The 20,729-nt window shown below is 41.9% G+C and overlaps 1 protein-coding gene across 4 annotated transcripts in view; it reads right to left on the bottom strand.

Annotated features, from left to right (window-relative positions):
- Nucleotides 1-20,729, bottom strand: part of PDE1C (phosphodiesterase 1C) — a 933,100-nt gene that overhangs the window by 284,405 nt on the left and 627,966 nt on the right. For all 4 annotated transcript variants that reach the window (XM_040353264.1, XM_040353266.1, XM_040353267.1 and 1 more), the window contains one exon: nt 3,055-3,168. In XM_040353264.1, coding sequence (XP_040209198.1) covers nt 3,055-3,168 — 114 coding nt within the window. The remainder of the gene's footprint in view (nt 1-3,054; nt 3,169-20,729) is intronic.

The following is a 20,729-nucleotide window of genomic DNA, read 5'->3' as shown; positions in this document are numbered from 1 at the left end:
GCAGAGGACAAAGAGGTAGATGCGTTTTGCGCAAATGTTAGCGCTTAGTCATGACTAAGCGCTAACATTTGTGCAAAACACGTCTACCTCTTTGTCCTCTGCTTCATCTGTTAACCACTTGCCATATGAAGCTTCAATAAAAGGATTTTTGGAAGTGCAGCCATCCTGAATTATTTCTTTATATTACACAGCATGCGAGCTGGGCTAGCACCTGACTAGTGTGTGTGGGGATTAACCAGAGACTCACTCACATGCAGTGGCGTATCTAGGCTATGGCAGCCATGGCAAGTGCCATGGGCGCCATATGAAGGGGGCGCTGTTGAGTGGCTGGGCAGCAAGGCACTTACCAGGGTCTGAGGGTCTCTTCTTCCCTCCTCCCAAGCATAGGCAGATCTCCTTTTCAGCACATTTGCTAATGGACAATGGCAGTGCTATCCCTGCTACATTCAGTCACAGCCCTCCCCTGTTCTCCCAGACTCTCCCATTCCATCTGGTCAGATTGGCAGCGCACAAAGAAGGAGGAACATCAGTTTCTCCCTCTCCTATGTGAAAACTGAGGCCTTAAGTGATGAAGATTTCATCACTTCCAGTATTGGTTCTGCATTTACCTGGCCTGGAAGGCAGAGGAGGGATCAGGGGTTTAACCCCAGATTTCTCCATAAAGAGGATATGTCACTACCCAAGGTTTTACAAGGGATGATAAATATAACTAGTTTTGTTAGCTATTTTTTTTTGTTAAGGTTATCTGAAAGATGGGTTTCAAATGTTTCGACAGGGGCGCAGTTTCAGTGCTTGCCATAGGCACTATTTTCACTAGATACGCCTCTGCTCACATGGAGAGGCTTTTCTTGTTTTACTTTAATAGGTACATGAAGGCCCAACATGCTACGTATTTATGTTGGTTATAGCAGCTTGTGAACTTTTAAACCTTTATCTTATTCATTGGATTTAACTTTTAGGATCTGATCTGAACTGTATGATCTGAACTGTATGGGAATATCAGCTGTTCGCTCCACTTTCCGCTATAATCAAAAAGAATGCATCTTTCCAGAAAACTTGACTATTTGTTTTAATTGCCTATTCCTGAAGTTGGAAACTCAAAAATAATTATACACTGTGTGAAACCAAAATTTTTCATTGGGTTTGTTTTCTAAAAATGAAACTATAAGGAAATATGCCTTTACAACACTTCTAAATTATACACCAGCAACTGTCCATTTTGTAAAAGGAATACAGTATCTGACTGAAGCCACAGACATATTGAGATTGTTGTTATAAATTGATTTCTATATATATTTACTTTAGAGTTGATCCTTACATATTGTTCAACAATTGGAGAGCATAATGAAAATGTATTGAACAGTAAAGCAATTTCTCTACATAAAGGGACTATGGATAATTAGTCTACCGTGTCATATGTGTAGACATTGTGCATGCAGCAGAATGACCACTCAAGTAACAGGTTAATTAATTTCACACAAAAACGTACTTAAAGGGTAAGTTCACCTTTAGAAAAAAAAAGTGTACAAATTCCAGCTCCCCTATGCACCAATATAGCATTCATGTACCTTTTTTGCAAAAATACCAGATTTTTATTAAATCTGCAGTCACTTACTTTTCTTGTCCTAATCTATGTTTCCAGACATTTCCATTAGTAATGTCTTCTTCCCGATCAGAGTTTAGGTCATGACACAGGAAGGGGTATACCAGATGATCTCATTAGCACACACCGTGCATCAATCACCCACCCATTCCCAGGTGCACGTTTTTAAAATGAAATTTAACGAATCATTGATGACCCTTCTCATTAAATACACAATATACAATCAGATTGTATACTGTATGGCCATGTTGATACACCTAAAATTGTCAGTTTCAGTTCCCTTTAGTTGTTAACGGCACACCAAACACAGAAGCAAACATTTTTGCCATGTGTAGAATCAAGAGGAAAACGCTGCAAAATGAAAAGTAAAAAACACACACCTACATAATGCCAAAATGTTCCATTAACCACATGTAGTGTAGCCAATACAAATCAACAGATTGCCCTATGCATGTCACAGGAAAAACGAGACACAAAATGTGCACTCTCACTATGTTAGGTGTGAATGGGGCCTGAAAGTGAAATTGGTGCGATAATACAAGAACAATGATGCTCCATTCACATCAGTGCATTTCTTTGCGTTTCAGAAATGTGATGCGCCAAAAACTGCAGTAAAAACACACCAAGCTCCACTCTAAAAAAATTGTTCTGAAGCTTCTTTGGGACAATTTCTGTGTGTAGGGCAGCCCATTCAGGTGGATGGGCTGCCCTATGTGTAATGAGTGAAAATGCTCCAAAAGGCCCTCCGCTAAAAAACAAAAATAACGCATGTGGAAATGTGAGTTCCCACTATGCAGAGTTGTGAACAGGGCTTGACAGCTGAGTGTTTTTGTCCACTCCCTCTTATATACTTGTATAAAGATGGCCATACACTATGCAATCTGATTGTGTATTTAGTGAGAAGGGTGATCACTGATTGATTGCATTTCATTTAAAAAATGTGCACCTGGGAATGGGAGGGTGGATGATGCAGGGTGTGTGCTAATGAGGTCAGCTGTTCAACTTGTTCCTGTGTCATGACCTACAGTCTAATCATGAAGAAAATACTACCAATGGAAACGTCTGGAAACGTGGATTAGGACAAGAAAAGTATGTGTCCGTAGATTTAATGGAAAGCTTTGATATTTTTGCAAAAAAAGTACATGAATGCTATATTCCAGCACAGGGAAGATGGAATTTATAAAATAAGAAGTGTACAAAGGTGAACCTACCATTTAAAGTAACTGTGTCCGTCACTTCAGGATGTATGAGCCAGTGGGGGAAAACAGTGTGCAGTGGGCGTAACAGATTTTTGACCCATCCAACCGGTCAGATGCCTGTTCAATATTTAAGTTACTCACTTTTGATAATTAAGCTGCTTATGATTGCAAAATTGTTAATTTTTCTGAAAAATCATTTTCACCAAACCACTCTTCGTTAAAAGCAATGAATTCAATTTATAGGTCTCTCACCTTGTCTCATCAATATAAACTGACTCAAGCACAGTGGCTGCATATTCCAGGTTCTTTTTCAGGTCCACTACTGAAGCTTCTCCTCTTTCCAGCTGTTTCACCAGACATCGTAACCTGCATAACACACACAAAAAAAAAGATTTTTTAGAACTGATATAGTTGTAAAAAGCTTATTGAAACTTAATTATTAAAAGCTTTTATAACAACTGCATTCATTTCATACAATATCCTCTCATATTTTTTTATTAATGGATTCTTAGGGATTCGTTATAATTAAAAATGAATTACTGGGTAATTACACAGCTCTCTTTTAAGTGTAATTAACGGATAATATTTTTGTTGAAAGTGAACATTATGCAAACTTATCCCCTGCTGTAAAAAGTAGGCAAAAAAAATGGCTTCAGTTATTACTATTTTAGCAAGTATTATACTAGGTGCGCTCTATTAAAGTGAACCTGTACTTTGCCATTACTAGACAACGTAAATGTTTCAGTATATAGGAAGGACCAGCCACTCAATACCCAGTACTTACAGACACAGATGAACATGTACCATTCTCCCTGTCTTTCTATAATACAGATTTTGGGAACCTAAACAATTGTTAGGTGATCAATCACTGTCACATGGGAGTATGGTGGGGGTGGCGGGGAGATTTTTATAGAACTTTAAACTTTCTTAAGGCCCGTACACACGGTCAGACTTTTTGCCAACAAACTTCAAAAACAGCAAGTTTTCAAATGAGTCCGATCGTGTGTACGCTCCATCGACAAACTTTTTCGGGTTTCATCGGACAAAAAGTTCGGTCTGCAAATGGACAAACTTTATGTCAACAAGAGTCTGATGGTGCTTAGTCCGACCGTGTGTACAGCAAGCAATCGGACTTTTTTACAAAGTACAAACGTGCATGCTCAGAAGCCAAGACCAGCCAGAAGTGTTCTGTCTGGTAAAACTAGCGTTCGTATTTGAAAGAGCACATTCGTGACGCGGCAAGTTCTGAAATCAAGAAAAGCAGCGCACATTCTCTTTTTCTTTATAATGTGATAATACTAAAAGCTGCTTTGCTGGTGATACGGACTGCGTAAAAAAAAATGTCTTTACTTTGGATTATAGTATTTTGGTTATATGAATCAAACATATTTCTATATTTTTTTGTGGGTCAAGTTAGCACAACCGCATTGCGCAACATGTCTGCTTGACGAACGGACAATCAGAAACGAACAAAATTGCACAAAACTGAAAATTGCGAATGCACACAGACGAAACCTCTACTAACTCTTGATTAGCAGAAGGAGCCCAAAGGGTGACGCCGGAGAATTGAACTTCCTCTTTTAAACTCTCGTCAGTACGTTGAAACGTCACTACGTTCGTGTTTGATGCCGAAAATGTCCGAGCGTGTGTATGCTATGGGTGTGACCGGACAACTCCCTTCGGACCAAATTTTTTTGATATCCGACCGTGTGTACGAGGCTTTAGTCAGAACTTAAAGTGGAGTTCCGCCCCCCCAGCGAAAAATGTGAAGTCAGTAGTTACACATACTGTAGCTGCTGACTTTTAATATTAGGACACTTACCTGTTCTGGAATCCAACGATGTCAGCACCCCGGCCGATGTTTCCATCAGCTCTCCGGTGCTGCCGCCTCCATACGTGGTAAGGCAAACCAGCAGTGAAGTATTTTTTGCTTCACAGCCGGTTCCCAACTGCGAATGTGCGAAGCTGCACTTTCTGAATGGTCTGGCGGCAGGGAAAAGAATAGGGGGCCGAACTTTCGACTGGGCAGATCTCTTGGAAGTGGGGACAGGTACCCACCCCCTCCCTGAAAGGTGCTAAATGTCCCCCCGGAGGTGGGAAGGAGGCAGACAAGCGGAACTCTGCTTTAAGCAGGTATCAGGCAGTGGATGGGAGTGTGGCAAAGGTAAGTACATACTGTTTATGCTCCCTCATGTAGTATGACCAAATTATAAGCTCACAAATACAACTGTGCCAAGTACATTATTATCTGCTTAATGCTTTTTATTTTTGCCTGATATACCCTTTGCAGGTTCATTGTTCTTATTTATAACACTGCTAATGAACACTAATACCTAAATTGTCTTTAAATTAGCAGCCTAAGGCCTGGGCCCACTGACGTTTCATACATTTTTATTTTTTTGCAGTCAAATTTGAGAGCACTCCTATATATATAGTTGCAATGCGTTACCGTTCACACAGCATATAACAAAAATTAAAAAGGTATTTCTTACGTTTAAGATTTTTATTAACAGAAGGTATCATTGCAGACTGCAAGCATTTTTAACTAGTTCAGAGTATGTCTGTCCCACTAACATTAACATGCACTGTAGAGGGCCAGCTTCCTAACCCTTTGTTAGAATAGACAGTGTTCAGATCTAGTTTACAACTAATAGCGAGAACTTCCAGCAAAGCACAGACTGCGTTAATTATGGCTAATGCTGCTCCCGAGAATTTTTCAGTGTTCGAGTGCATGGCCGACACTGGGCCCCCCACTTCTTTCCACATTATGTATCTAGATGCTAGATACAAAAATGTATTACCTAAATAATTATCTGACATTGCTTGTCTCTGGAACCTGGTGCTTTCCTGAGACAGGTACTATTACTAAGTATGTAGAGGGGGGTCTATTAGTTCCCCCATTCCATCCTTTCTATTATATTGGATGTTTGGATACAGACCACTGCCAGATGACTGCTGCCACTCAGCATCCTTGGCTGTTAGGCATAGGTGGCCCCTGCTGCAGGTCCCCATGGTTGCTAGGACAAAGACAGTTGCCAGTACAGGACAACCAATGTCACTGTGCAGCCCAGCTGCCTAAATCCTACTGTAGCAACTAAGCATCCTAGCAACCAAGCATGCTGAGCAGCAGTGGCCATCTGCATCCTAGAAACCAAGCACACTGAGCGGCAGGGGCCACCTGTGTCCTCACAACCAAGCACACTGAGCGGCAGGGGCCACCTGTGTCCTCGCAACCAAGCACACTGAGCGGCAGGGGTTACCTGTGTCCTCACAACCAAGCACACTGAGCGGCAGGGGCCACCTGTGTCCTCACAACCAAGCATACTGAGCGGCAGGGGTTACCTGGGTCCTCACAACCAAGCACACTGAGTGGCAGGGGCCACCTGTGTCCTCGCAACCAAGCACACTGAGCGGCAGGGGTTACCTGTGTCCTCACAACCAAGCACACTGAGTGGCAGGGGCCACCTGTGTCCTCGCAACCAAGCACACTGAGCGGCAGGGGTTACCTGTGTCCTCGCAACCAAGCACACTGAGCGGCAGGGGTTACCTGTGTCCTCACAACCAAGCACACTGAGCGGCAGGGGCCACCTGTGTCCTCGCAACCAAGCACACTGAGCGGCAGGGGTTACCTGTGTCCTCACAACCAAGCACACTGAGCGGCAGGGGCCACCTGTGTCCTCGCAACCAAGCACACTGAGCGGCAGGGGCCACCTGTGTCCTCGCAACCAAGCACACTGAGCGGCAGGGGCCACCTGTGTCCTCACAACCAAGCACACTGAGTGACAGGGGCCACCTGTGTCCTCACAACCAAGCATACTGAGCGGCAGGGGCCACCTGTGTCCTCACAACCAAGCACACTGAGTGGCAGGGGCCACCTGTGTCCTCACAACCAAGCATACTGAGCGACATGGGCCATCTGTGTCCTCACAACCAAGTACACTGAGCGGAACAGGCCATCTGCTTTCTAGCATCCAAGGATGCTGAGCTTCAGGGGATGCCTGTAACCCAATAATCAAATACCCCCTGTTCAATGAGGATGCAGGCAGCCTCTGCTGCTAAGGGTATTGACACCTGTACTCTGCCTGAGCCCAATGTTAAAGCGGGGGTTCACCCTATCGACGGGAAAAAAAAAAAAAAAATTTATTTTACCTTAAAATCAGGCATTGTAGCGCGAGCTACAGTATGCCTGTCCCGAATTTTTTCCCCCCATACTCACCTTGTAGTCGTCCATCGAAGATACCGGGGAATGGGCGTGCCTCTGGAGACGGAGGATGATTGACGGCCGGCTCTGGCGCGTCACGCTTCTCCGGAAATAGCCGAAATAGGCTTGGTCTTCACGACGCGTGCGCATAGCCTGTGCGCATGCGCCGTGAAGAGCCGAGACCTACTCCGGCTGTCTTCGGGGAGAGTGACGCGCCAGAGCCGGCCGTCAATCATCCTCCCTCTCCATAGGCACGCCCATTCCCCGCGGGAGACGAAATCTACGATGGACGACTACAAGGTGAGTATGGGGTTAAAAAAATCGGGACAGGCATACTGTAGCTCGCGCTACAATGCCTGTCTCGATGGTAAAATCATGGGATTGTGGGTGAACTACCGCTTTAAGAATACTGACCTTCATCGCAGTTCAATACTGTTTAGTTGAAGAAGCTAATAAAGGTATTTAGACATAAATGTATGGACCTGAATTTATTTTAAATGCTTATGAGTGTTCCTCTTTAAGAAATGAAAAAAAATGCCTATTTCTTGTAAAAATGTCTATTGCTCGTATGCCTTACAGTCATTTTAACACTGCTCATTTTATATTAACTAAATCCTGCCAAATTCAAATAGATGCTCAAACTCTGCATGTTTATTACCATTTTATTTTTTTTTCTACTGTAAGTTAACCTTTTAATTTGTCATTCATAATTTGTACAATAATAAGGAAGGTCGTAGACAAAGTTGTTATTTCTAGTTTTGCTTATCTACTTGAGTCATGAATACAATGTTCAAATATGATTTCTAATTTTACCCATCCCAATACTAAATGTCCATTACAAATTTAAAGGCACCATACATATCAAATGTACATGTTATACATAATAAAATGCCCATGTGGACTTTAGGTGAGACAAAATGTAATGTAATTTTAGCCAATCGCATTTTTTAGTCCAGTTGAAATTCATCGTCAAAGATCAGGTAAGCCGGTCAGGAGTTTTTGATAATCACACTTTAGTTACCGTATTTGCCGGTGTATAAGACAACCCCCTAATTTTCCAAGAAAAATGTTGGTTTTGGGATATACTCACCATATAAGACTACCCACTTCCTACTAGTCTTTCTGGAAGCTGAGGGGTAGCCGGAACCGCTGACAGAAACAGGCTTTTTTCAAATCTCACTGTGCCATTACATTACATGCCTCACTGTGCCATTACATTACATGCCCCCACTGTGCCATCACTTGCCTACACTGTGCCATCACTTGCCCCCACTGTGCCACCACTTGCCCCCACTGTGCCAACAGTGCCATCACTCACGTTTTGCTGATTTGTTTCCAGGCCGGTGACAGTCTCCGTGCTGCGAGCGTCCATGATTTGAAAGTCGCGCCTTCTTCTCAGCGTGTCCTGTGATAGGCGGAACACACATTTTTACCAGCAGCGCCTCTGTTCTGTGTTCCTCCTATCACAGACATCCTCTCGTCCGAGGATGAGAAGGCATCTGTGATAGGAGGAACACAGAACAGAGGCGCTGCTGGGAAGATTTGTGTTCTGCCTATCACAGGACACGCTGAGAAGAAGGAGCGGCTTTTAAATCATGGACGCTCGCAGCACGGAGACTGTTACCCGCGTACTAGACGACCCCCGACTTTGGATGCATTTTTTTTCATCCAAAAAGTCTTCTTATACGCTGGAAAATACGGTACACAGAGTCACACTTTAATCCTTGCCTATTCCACCCCAAAAGAAATATATTTTTATATTAAGATAGCAACTGTTCCCAAAATATGAGAAAATCTGTGGTGCTTTACCTAAGCAACAGAGTTTATTGCTGTTGAGACTATTATAGTGTTGGCAAGAACCCCTACTGTTAGGGCTAGTTCACACCACATGCAGTCCAGTGTGTTTTTTTCTGCATCAAAAACGCATGGAAAGGTAGGTTATATGGGTTTCAATGGCATAGTTCACACCAGTGCTTGCAGTACCAGTAAAAAAAAAAAAAAGATGAATATTCTGCATTTTTCCTGCACTGGACTGTACTGGAAACGCTGTAATATGCATCAGAAACGCAGAAACACATGTCCTTATTTAAGGTTAAAAAAAGAGGGGGGATGCACTGGACTGTATCAAAAATGCATAAAAAAGGCAGCAAAACCACACATGCAGAAAAGCATCTGGAACCCAACCGGACTGCATTCTCTGGTGTGAACTGGCCCTTAATTTTTTTTCCGTACCTCAATATAAACGAAAACTGAACCTAGCTCTTATAAATGACTGCATTGTAAAAAAAATAAAAAGCTATATAGTAACTAGATAAGAGTCTGAGATGATAAGGAAAAAACAAACAATACAGCTAGTGTCACTCTAGGGTAATTGTTTCATGTTTGCAGAATTTGTTTCCGCTTTGTGCTTCTTCAAAGGCAAAAAATCTGTTCCTCTGGTTTACAAACTAACCATAAAGCTATTCCACTGGTATATTACTTATTAACCTCAGGTTTAGACCAACCCTCTAAATCTATTTCTTGCTTCCAAAGCGACAAAGCTTTTGTTGACTAACGCAGAAAACAATAGCAGTATATAAAGAAAACATAATATACTAAAAAAAAATTATTCTTCCAAATAATTGGTTAAGTGATACATTTTTCAGCTATCTTTTCATACTAAATTCAAATATTAATATAAAGTGGGGAATGTTCTTATCATCGCCCATGTGATCTAGGCCTAATGGATAAGCCCTACAAACTGAAATTGTACTGACCAATAAGACTGTCTCAGTGACCAGTATGTGCACTCTCACTGAGCAGGGGGATTCTGAAGAAATGTCTGTTTCAAAAATACATAGAAATGAAAAATCAGACAAAGGCACAGAAATGTTTTTCTTTTGTGAATAACAGACATATTGTAAAGTCTTCTCTGGTTTAAAATGAAGTTTAAAGTGTTATTTAAAAAAAAAAAAATTACAAACAAACATGCCATACTTACCTGCTTTGTGCAATGGAATTACAGAGCAGCCCTGATCCTCCCGTTCTGGGGTCCCCTGCCAGCTCTCCTGGCTCCTCTCCCCACGAGTGCTCCCATAGCAAGCAGCTTGCTACAGGGGCACCTGAGCAGGCTCACTCCCAAGCTGCTGCTATGTGTGTCCATTGACAAACACACGGTATGGCCCAGCCCTGTCCCCCACTTTAGCCTCACAGTCTGTGATTGACAGCAGCAGAAGCCAATAGCCCCTTACTGCTGCTTTCTTGTCCATGGAGGAGAGAGCTGAAGGTGTTGCTGCTCTTGGGCACAGAGTTGGATTGGGATCAGGCTCAGGAAAGTATTTAGGGGGGCTGAGGGGCAGGATCCTGTGCACAGAAGGTTTTTTACCTTAAGGCAGAGAATGCATTAAGGTAAAAAAAAACGTCTACTATTACAACTACTTTAAATTTACTGAACTAGTGTGCAGAAGGGGTCAGTCAGGGAGGATTAATCAAAAGGTAAGTGATCACCTGAAGTCAGACTGTTTCTGACCTGTCAAGCCCTGTACACATGCTTGGTTTTCTCAGTGGTAAAAAGTCCTCAGAGAAAACCGAGGGGAAACCGAGAACCCGGCAGGAAAACTGCCATGGAGCTTTGGCCGGGAATCCTGGCCGTGTGTATGCTCCATCGGCACTGCTTCACAGTCTTTCCCATAGGTAAGTAGTAGATCTGGCGGGGGAAAAAAACACTGGGAATCCCAACGGGAATATAGAGAGCAGGTTCTCTATTTTCCTGACGGGATTCCCAGCTGTTTTCCTGGCGAGAAAACTGCGAGGAAGCATACACACGTCCGATTTTCCGGCCAAAAGCTCTCCTGGCAGTTTTCCTGTCGGGAAAATCGGTCGTGTGTACGAGGCTTTAGTTTCAGATTTCAGTTGCCTTCTAGATCTCTGGCACTACAGCTACATTAGAAATGGCTGCACTAAATAAATGATAGCTACAGTAAAAAAAATTATAGAGCAGGAATGGCCTTTATTCTGGTCCCACAATTATGGTCAAAAGTGTGCACAGTAACCGGTGGTTTCCTTGTTCTATGACTTCAGTTGAAGTGTCAGGTCTAGAAAAAGTCAAGTAAACTTATATAAAAGTGAAAGGAAAATCTTTCCTTACTTACTCTGAACAGATATGTGTGATCGAAGACTAAATATTCAGATTCCTGCATGAGCCCATTCATAACTGGTTCTCTTTTTGTTTTAATTAATTTAACTAAAGTACTTGTTTAATAAAGTAAAATATTTAGGGTTCCATATGTTCTTTAACCACTTGCTTACTGGGCACATATACCCCCCTCCTGCCCAGGTGAAATTTCAGCTTTCGGCACTGCATCGCTTTAACTAACAATTGCGCGGTCGTGCGACGTGGCTCCCAAACAAAATTGACGTCCTTTTTTCCCCACAAGTAGAGCTTTCTTTTGGTGGTATTTGATCGCCTGTGCGGTTTTTATTTTTTGCGCTATAAACAAAGAAGCGAGACAATTTTTTAAAAAATACAATATTTTTTACTTCTTGCTATAATAAATATCCCAATTTAAAAAAAAAAAAACATTTTTTTTTCTCAGTTTAGGCCGATACGTATTCTTCTACATATTTTTGGTAAAAAAAAATAAAAAATCGCAATAAGCGACTGGTTTGCGCAAAAGTTATAGCGCTTACAAAATAGGGGACAGAATTTTTTTTTTTTAATTATTTTTTTTTACTAGAAATGGCGGCGATCTGCGATTTTTAATGGGACTGCGACGTTATGGCGGACACATCGGACACATCGGACACATTTTTGGCGCCATTCACATTTATACTGCGATCAGTGCTATAAATATGCACTAATTACAGTATAAATGTGACTGGCATTGAAGGGGTTAACATTAGGGGGTGAGGAAGGGGTTAAATGTATCCCTGCTTAGTGTTCTAACTGTAGGTGGAGGGGGGGGTGACTGGGGGGGGTGACCGATCTGTGTCCCTATGTACAAGAGACACAGATCGGTCTCCTCTCCAGAGACAGCACCGCTGTCTCTGTGTAAAACGGCAATGAGAGATGATCTCATATGTTTACATATGAGATCCTCTCTCATTGGCCGCACAGATCGCCTCGCGAACGGCCACTCTGATTGGCCGTTCGCGGCGATCTGTAATTGGCTGTGTCCGAGGGACACGGCCAACACAGATTTTCCCCGCAGCGCGCTCTGGAGCGCGCGCGGGGAACGCCCAAAGGGGCGGCCGTCAATTGACGGCAGTTTGGAAATTGGGATCCGCACTGCAGCCGTCAATTGACGGCAGGCGGATCCCAAGTGGTTAAAGCCCAACTCCAGGGGAAAAAAATACATTTAAATAGTGCATTGTGCATCAATTGCCTTATTCCATAGTATTGATTGCAAACACAATGGGCATTTGAATATATTTTTCATAGCAGCTAATATCCTGGCGTTGTGATTTATGTGAATTTGCTGGTCTGACGCAACTGTATATCTATCATACACGTGTGGTGGCTTGTAGAGCACTCAAAGCCAGAACAGTTTGAACTGATAATAAAGGTTCAGCTTTTTTTTTTATAACAAACATGTCATACTTACCTTATATCTCGGGTTCCACGCAGGTACTCCTGATTCCTCCTCTGCTGTGAGCACTCATGCATGATTACTCCTGTTCAAAAGACACACAGAGCATGGCTCAGCTCTGCCCCTCCCCCCCACCTTGCTCCTCACTGGCTGTGATTGACAGCAGCAGGAGCCAACGGCTCACAATGCTGGGTCCCAGCCAACGAGGAAGTAGAGACCCGGGAGAGCTGCTGCTCTTGTGCACATCACTGGATCAGGATTGGGCACCGGTAAGTATTAGGGGGGCTGAAGGGGGAGCTGCACACTGAATGCATGAAGATAAAAAACCTTCAGCCTTTAAAACAATTTGAATACACTTTTACACTAAAGGCACTTTTCAGGCATTTTAGTGTTAAAAATAGCGCCTCTCAAGCCTCCCTAGTGTAAAAGCCTAAGTGCTTTCACACTGGGGTGTTGCGCTTGCAGGAGTCCTGCAAGCAGCATCTTTGGTGCGGTGCGGGAGCGGTGTATACACCACTCCTAAACCGCCCCTGCCATTTATATGAAGAGGCAGTGCTGTCAAAGCACCTGCAAAACACTTCATCAGTGGTGCTTTTAACCCCTTGTTAACCCCTTCTTTGGGGTTAAAAGCCGCCCCGCGCCCGCACGTACAGTGCCGCCCACAACCCAGTGAGAAAAGGATTAAATACACAGACATTGGCTTTAGAAGTCTTGCTACTGGGCGACGAGGATGCCCACCATAAGGATGGACCAAAATAGCTCCAGTTCCAAAGGTTATTGCATATTAAAGTACAGTGACATTGGAATTCCTGAATATTTTGCAAGCTATGCATACATACTTGCAGACAGCTTTACATCTCTGCTAGGACTTCAGCAATAATGGATGGACACAAGAGGATTCAGTAAAGACTTCCCAAAGCAGGTGTCTTTTTAAGACATTACTAATATCTACAACTTTGGCTAGACCTGTGTACCCAAACATGTTTTCCTTAGCTTTGGGTTAATTTTGCCTTATAGCAACTCTTTGTATAATTTGAACAAAACATCTCGCATAACATCTGTTACTGTTTATGTGAATAATCACTGTGTAAGTAATTGTAATTCCTCATGGTACCAATAATGCAGTTTTCAGTCTACTAAAATAAGCTTTTTTATGACAGCCAATTGTTACCACAATGATTGATTCCATTTTTTCAAAATACTATTTTACAAGCAGCAGGCAGCTTCAATTGTCAATATCTCCAGCTTAAACATAGCTTTATAGAAATACAGCTCACGTCACTGCTAGGTTTTTATTTCTTTAACACTTCAAGCCTCGACGGGAATGATTAATAGCACAATATGCCTTGTATTGTAATGGTGAAAGTAGTGGAAATTATTCAGCGAGTAAAAATGAATGTGTGATATTCTTCAGCAGGAAGTGATATGTATATGTTGACAGCGTGTGCACCAAAAGGTGGATGAAAATCCAAGGAAGTAAAAAAACCCTAGTGGTGACAGAAATATAATAAGGTTTAAGAGATATTGCAACTACCCTAAACAAACTAGAATGGGTTGGAATATAGACACTTTGCCTTTATTGACTTTTTCTACAAACTTTGCTATGTATTACAGTGTGATCCCTATGCAGGGTGTAGAGGGGAGAGCAATGAAATAAGCAGCTGAAAAACTTACAAAAAGGAGCACTGCATGTTAATGTTCTGATGCTGTAATGCATAGGGAGGTTTGAAGAAAACATTAGTTAGGACCCTTTCACACGGGGACGGATCCGTGATGATCCGCCCCGTGAACCTCCGCTTGCTCAGTGGGGATCGCTCCGCTGATCCCCGCTGAGCCGGCGGATGACAGGGCGGTCCCCGCACACTGTGCAGGGACCGCCCTGTCAGATCTCCGCTCTCCCCTATGGGGGTATCGGTTGAGCACGGACCGTCTGTCCGTGTTCACCTGATCCGCTCTGCAGATGGATAGAAAAATAGGATTTTCCTCCGTCTGCAGAATCAGAGGATTGCGGACACTGATGAGATCGTGTGTCAGCGGATGTTTATCCGCTGACACCCGCTATCTCATAGGGATCAATGTATGTCCCTTTTTCATCCATAAAAGGATGGATAAAAAAGCAGACATATGGTCCGCATGTGGGAAAGGGGCCTAAAGCCTTATGCACACGACCGTGAATGTCGTCAGGAGAAATATGTTGTTTTCCTCGATGGGATTATTTTCAAGCTTGACGGGATTATTGTCTAGCTTTCCTTGCATACACACTGTCAATCCAAAATCTCATCGGTCTAAAGCGCGGTGACGTACAACGCGTACGACGGCAGTATAAAGGGGAAGTTCGATTCCAATGGTGCCACCCCTTGGGCTCCTTTTGCTAATCTCGTGTTACTGCTTGTTAGTTAAAAGTTTGGTGAGAGACGATCCGCGCTTTTCAGTATTCGTGCTTTCAGATCGTTTTCTGCTGTTCAGAATGCTGATGAATGTGCTATCTCCATTATGAACGCTAGTTTTACCAGAAGGAGTGCTCCCATCTCATACTTTAAATCTGAGCATGCACGTTTTTTTTAAGACTCGAAAAAGCATACACACAAACGTTTTTCTCATCGTAAACCAGCCCGACGAGAATCGCAACGAGTAAATTGAGACTCCCGATGAGAAAATAGAGAGCAGGTTCTCTTTTTTTCTCGTCAAGATTCACGACAGCGCGGTGACGTACAACACGTACGATGGCACTATAAAGGGGAAGTTCTATGCGGATGACGCTACCCTTGGGGCTGCTTTTGCTGATTTTGTGTTAGAAAAGCGCAAATCGTCTTTTACTGTCTGTTACAGCGTGATGAATGTGCTTACTCCATTAAGAACGGTAGTTTTACCAGAATGAGCGCTCCCATCTCATAACTTGCTTCTGAGCATGCGCGGGTTTTTCACGCCGTTAAAGCCCACACACAATCATTTTTTACAACGTAGTTTAAATGTTTGAATTTTTTTTTGTGTCGTTTTTCAGAACCCGAAATAATGCCCTGAAGCCCACACACGATCATTTTAAATGAAATTTAAAAAAAACAACGTTTTTTACAAACCGGAAAAATGATCGAGTGTACGCGGCGTTAGCGTGAACTAACTCTTTAACTGTCATTAGATGTGCTATAGATCTACTGAAGATTTGTACTTTTTTTTTTATCTAGCATTTACACCCTGTTCTATGTAATGCAATGTGCTAAATAATACATGGTGCTTGAATATAAAGGATAATAATAATGGTCCGATACACTATAATAATACTAAATGAAGTTTAAACATACACTCTGCCTATCACATAAAAACGGATATAAGCAGGAACCTAATATTCCTTTTCAATCAAAGTGGAGCTCCAGCCATTTCTAACTGTCTGTACTTAAAGCTGAATTCCAGGCACAATTTTTTTTTTAAAGTCAGAAGCTACAAGTACTGTAGCTGCTGACTTTTAATAAGGACACTTACCTGTCCAGGGAGCCCGCAATGTCGGCCCTCCGAAGCCAATTCACCCACCGGCTCAGGTGCAGGTGCCGACATTCCAACTAAGGAAAAGTAGAGACTTCAGGCTTTACAGCCGGTTTTCTACTGCGCATGTGCAAGTGAATGGCCATATCGTCTTCTGGGACACACACAGGTCCCAAGAGGCAGCGGGGGAGGGCTTGCCGCAGAAGTGGAAGGTGACGTACTGCACCGTGGCCGGGCTAGGGCAGATGTACATTTATTATTTGTAATATGGTAGATAAGGTAAAAAAATAAACTAAAGACCACCTCTCCACTCTTGCAAAGTGGATGGAACTCTGCTTTAATACCTGTGGGCAACTTTCTGTTTGTTTGGCGCTAAAGCAAGAAACATACTAAACAGTCATCTCTAGGTTGCTAGTATTGCTGTTGAATATTACACAGTGTATAGCTGGCCTCTTAAAGGGTAATTCCATTTTTGTGGGAATAAAATCAGCAAATAAAAAATTAAATAAAAATTAATATAGCCTATATAATTGCGACACAAGTCATATTGTAATTCAATTTGATGAAAAAGTGCCTTTCCTTTTTAATCTGCAGTGCTGTAATCATCTGTAAAAATGTAATTTCCTTCTAGTGTGATTTGCTGTTTTTCCCAGATACAGATCATGTTTTGTGCATCCCCTGCAACAAAAATTGCATTTGTGGTGAGATATTCCCAAAGGAAAGGGGATGGGGACCCTGTTATTTTTTCCCAGAGCCCTGCAGGTGCAGTAGCTGGTTGATAATTATAAAACCACCCCCATACAGATTTACTGAGCACATGGACACAGACAAACAAACAGCAATTTCTATTGGTTATTAGAAATACAAAGAGAGAAGACAGATATCTCACTGATGTTTCCTGGAGTTTTCAGGACCTGATCAGTCCAGTGATTCATTACAGAGATAAGACCCAGGCACAAGGTAAAATTTCACTCCCTTATAGGAGACCTGTATTGTGTGAAATATAGATGCTACTATGGCTGGGTTATGCTTGTCAAAGTCCTAGTTCTCTGGCTATCTTTGTGATCCAGTGACTATAATGCCCTGTACACACGATCGAAAACGGACTGATGGATTTTTTCATCAGTTATCCGATGAAGCTGACTGATGATCAGTCGTGCCTACACACCATCAGTTAAAAAAACGATCGTGTCAGAACGTGGTCACGTAAACCACGTACAACGGCACTATAAAGGGGAAGTTCAAATCCAATGGCGCCACCCTTGGGGCTGCTTTAGCTGATTTCATGTTGGTAAAAGACGATTCACGCTTTTTTGTCTGTTACAGCATGATGAATGTGCTATCTCCATAACGAACGCTAGTTTTACCAGAACGAGCGCTCCCGTCCCCTAATTTAGTCTGAGCATGCGTGGATTTTTAACCGATGGATGTGCCTACAGACGATTGTTTTTTTCCTATCGGTTAGTTAACCATCAGATCATTTTAAAACAAGTTCCTAGTTTTTTAACCGATGGATAAAAAAACGATGGGGCCCACACACGATCGGTTAGTCTGATGAAAACTGTCCGATCGTGTGTACGCGGCATAAAGGTTTCTTAACCACTAGCCTGGAACAAATATGCAGATCAGGATGTCTTATTTCACTCTTTCCCAACTTGCTGTTTGCTAGTTCTGAGTCAGTAACTCAAAAAGTACTGACTCCAGAGATAGCCAATTAGTATTTTCAGAAAATAAAAGTCAGCAACTGCACCATATTGTACTCAGTCCATCAGTTTAACATTTTACTTAATGTCATTTCATCATAAGCAACTCAAGTAAATAGGCACACATTTTATGGTATTAATAAAGTAATTGCCATTAAAGAGCCTTCTAGCATTTAGAAATGGTTTTCTGTTTTGCAACAATTTTCTGAAAATACTGTGCTGACCACAAATAATAGCAGAGAAATTTCCTGATGCTGTGATTTTTTTGATATATGTTTCAGAAAGGCACAGTGACTAGTTCCCGAAAGACACAGAAGATTTATGCATCACGATTACGCACAATTATGCAGATTTTATCTTAAGTCGTTATTTTTTTCCTGACCAGTGGTATGGTAACTGGTTCATTAAAATCATATTAAACTATGTGTCACTTGAAAAGTTTAATTAAATCATCTTTGCATACTGCAGAATATAATAAAAAGCACTTATGCATTTTCACCATCTAATTAGGCAAATGTCATTATTGTTTTATTTTTTCTGTAAGATGTAAAGTTAACACATATTAAAAAGATTTATATAGCAGTAAATATAATGGTAACGCAAAATAGAAATAGCTATATAGTTAATAAGTCCATTAATTCCATGAATTCCTTAAAGTCTTTAAAGGTAATTGTGGATAAGGTATTTGTTTTTAGAACCCCGATACATTTAAAAAAAAAGGGTCATGGGGAAGCCATGTTCTACTTTCTGTCCAAATGTAATCATTTTCTATATTTATTTCAGTGGGGTTGAGACGCGTGTCAAATAAGAACATCATTGTAGTCATTTTTGCAAAATGTAATAAATATCTTAAATAAGTTAGTACATTTTTTTACTAGTGTCAGATAGATGTCTTTATCACAACATCAATCTAAAGTTAAAATAAACACTGCCATTTTGAAAATGGGAAACTTACTAAATGAAAAAATGACAAATATGAAGAGTCAGTCATTAACCTTTCTATGTCTGAAGCCTTCAGGGCTGAAAGGAGAACATCAGACATCGTAGAAACTGATGAGTGCTAAAGACCTTTCATGCTGTACTTTTTAATGCTAAATGATTGAACTATGGGCTAAAATAATTGAACTGTCAACTGCAACAAAGACAAAAATCCATTACTGAATGTCTAAATTTGATCAAGTGCAGAATTCGTTAAAAAGGCAATTTGTAGCATTTAATTTCAGGTTCACTGCCAAATTAAGCTTTTTTAATGCTGGTTCTGGCTTTCACTGAACTAGCTAAAGGGATGCTTTTGCTTAATGAGATTGTCTGAAGCAATGCTTGGATCAGTTACCTTCTGATCCTTTAATTAAATAAAAATCTAGAGAGCTTAACAGAATTAGCAAGTCCATCATTTCCTGTTTCTTCTCCATAGGTCTAATAAAGTCATATATATATATTCTGTCTAGTATTTGCAAGTCTAACATGATTTATATTTACTGTACTTATATACTTTGCTCATGTCCACAGAAATCATTTCAGAAACTACGGCTGATGTTTTACTGAGATAAGTGGATTACATACACATTTCTACAAAGCGTTCAACCTTTTTCATGCAAGTCATCTTCTATGTTACTGAAAGCCAAAGTGTTAAGTTGAATAAAGCATAACTCTCATCAGATTTACTTTTCGCACAGTGTGGTTTACAAAATATATATATATATATATATATATATATATATATATATATATATATATATATATATTTATTTTTTTCCAACCAAGTAACCCGGTTTTATTTCAAATCACCCAAACAAAAGGGCACTTCCTTTGCATGATTAAATGTTCAAATTAAATGCAGGTTCAACAAGCTTGGTTTAAAAATATACATTTCAGTAAATCCACCCCAGTGAGTGCTACTGGCATGTGGCGTTGAAACAGACTCCTGGGGGAACACGGATTGCCAGTCCTATTTTTATGTATCCTCAGCACATTTTACGTTCTCATCTTGGGGTCCTTGCTTCTCCTCTTCCTTTTAGCTATCATTTACTATTATATAAAATTATCTAGTTAATAAAGGTCAACTGAATCAATTAATATTTTGTTTTTAAGTAAACCTCAGTGGATTTCATAAGCATAGAAGGCTATAACAACTATGTCACTTTTTCACAGCTGGACTCCCAGTGTTTTTTCTACAATATGGCCTCAATCAAACGAAAACATTGGCCCAGATTCACAAAGCACTTACGCCGACGTATAACAAGTTACGCCGACGTAAGTGCAAATGTGCGCCTTCGTATCTGTGCGCCAGACCCACAAACAGATATGCGCCTAAAACCAGGCTACACCCCACCGACATAGCTTGCTTACGCTGGTGTAGGGTGGGCGCACATTTAGGCTATGTGCATGGTGCCGCTCCCATTCCCATTCAAACATGCAAATGAGAGAAATACCGCGATTCACGAACCTGCGTGCGCCCGACGCAGGCTACGCGAGGTGCGCGTAAGTTGTACGTCCGGCGTAAAGTTATTCCCCATAAAGGAGGTGCAACCCAGCAGCAGACATGCAAAGGTCTGCACCAGGGAACACAGGCCGGCGTATTTTACGTTGGACGTGTGTCTGGCTGGGCGTAGGTTACGTTCACGCCATACGCAGTGATCCGGCATAGTTTAGGCAGTTGTTCCGACGTGGTTGTGAGCAGGCACAGGGGGATGCGTCCACGTCACGGCGCATGCATAGTTCGTGATACGTATCTGTATGGCGCTCGGCCCATCATTTTGCATGGGGCCACGCCTCATTTGCATGGGCCGGCGTACGCCTTCGAATCCCACGCCACGCTGGCGCAGCGTTGGGAGCACTGGCTTGCTGAATGCATTGCTTGCCTCTCTGTGCTGTGTTGGCGTAGCGTACATTGGTTACTCTACGGCAGCGTAATGTGCGCCCACACTCTGTGAATCTGGGCCAATGTGTTTTTTTTTTGTTGGGGGGGGGAGATAATTC

Source organism: Rana temporaria, chromosome 5 (genome assembly GCF_905171775.1).
Source record: "Rana temporaria chromosome 5, aRanTem1.1, whole genome shotgun sequence".
NCBI classification, from domain to species: Eukaryota; Metazoa; Chordata; class Amphibia; order Anura; family Ranidae; genus Rana; species Rana temporaria.
This window is presented reverse-complemented; position numbering and strand designations above follow the sequence as displayed.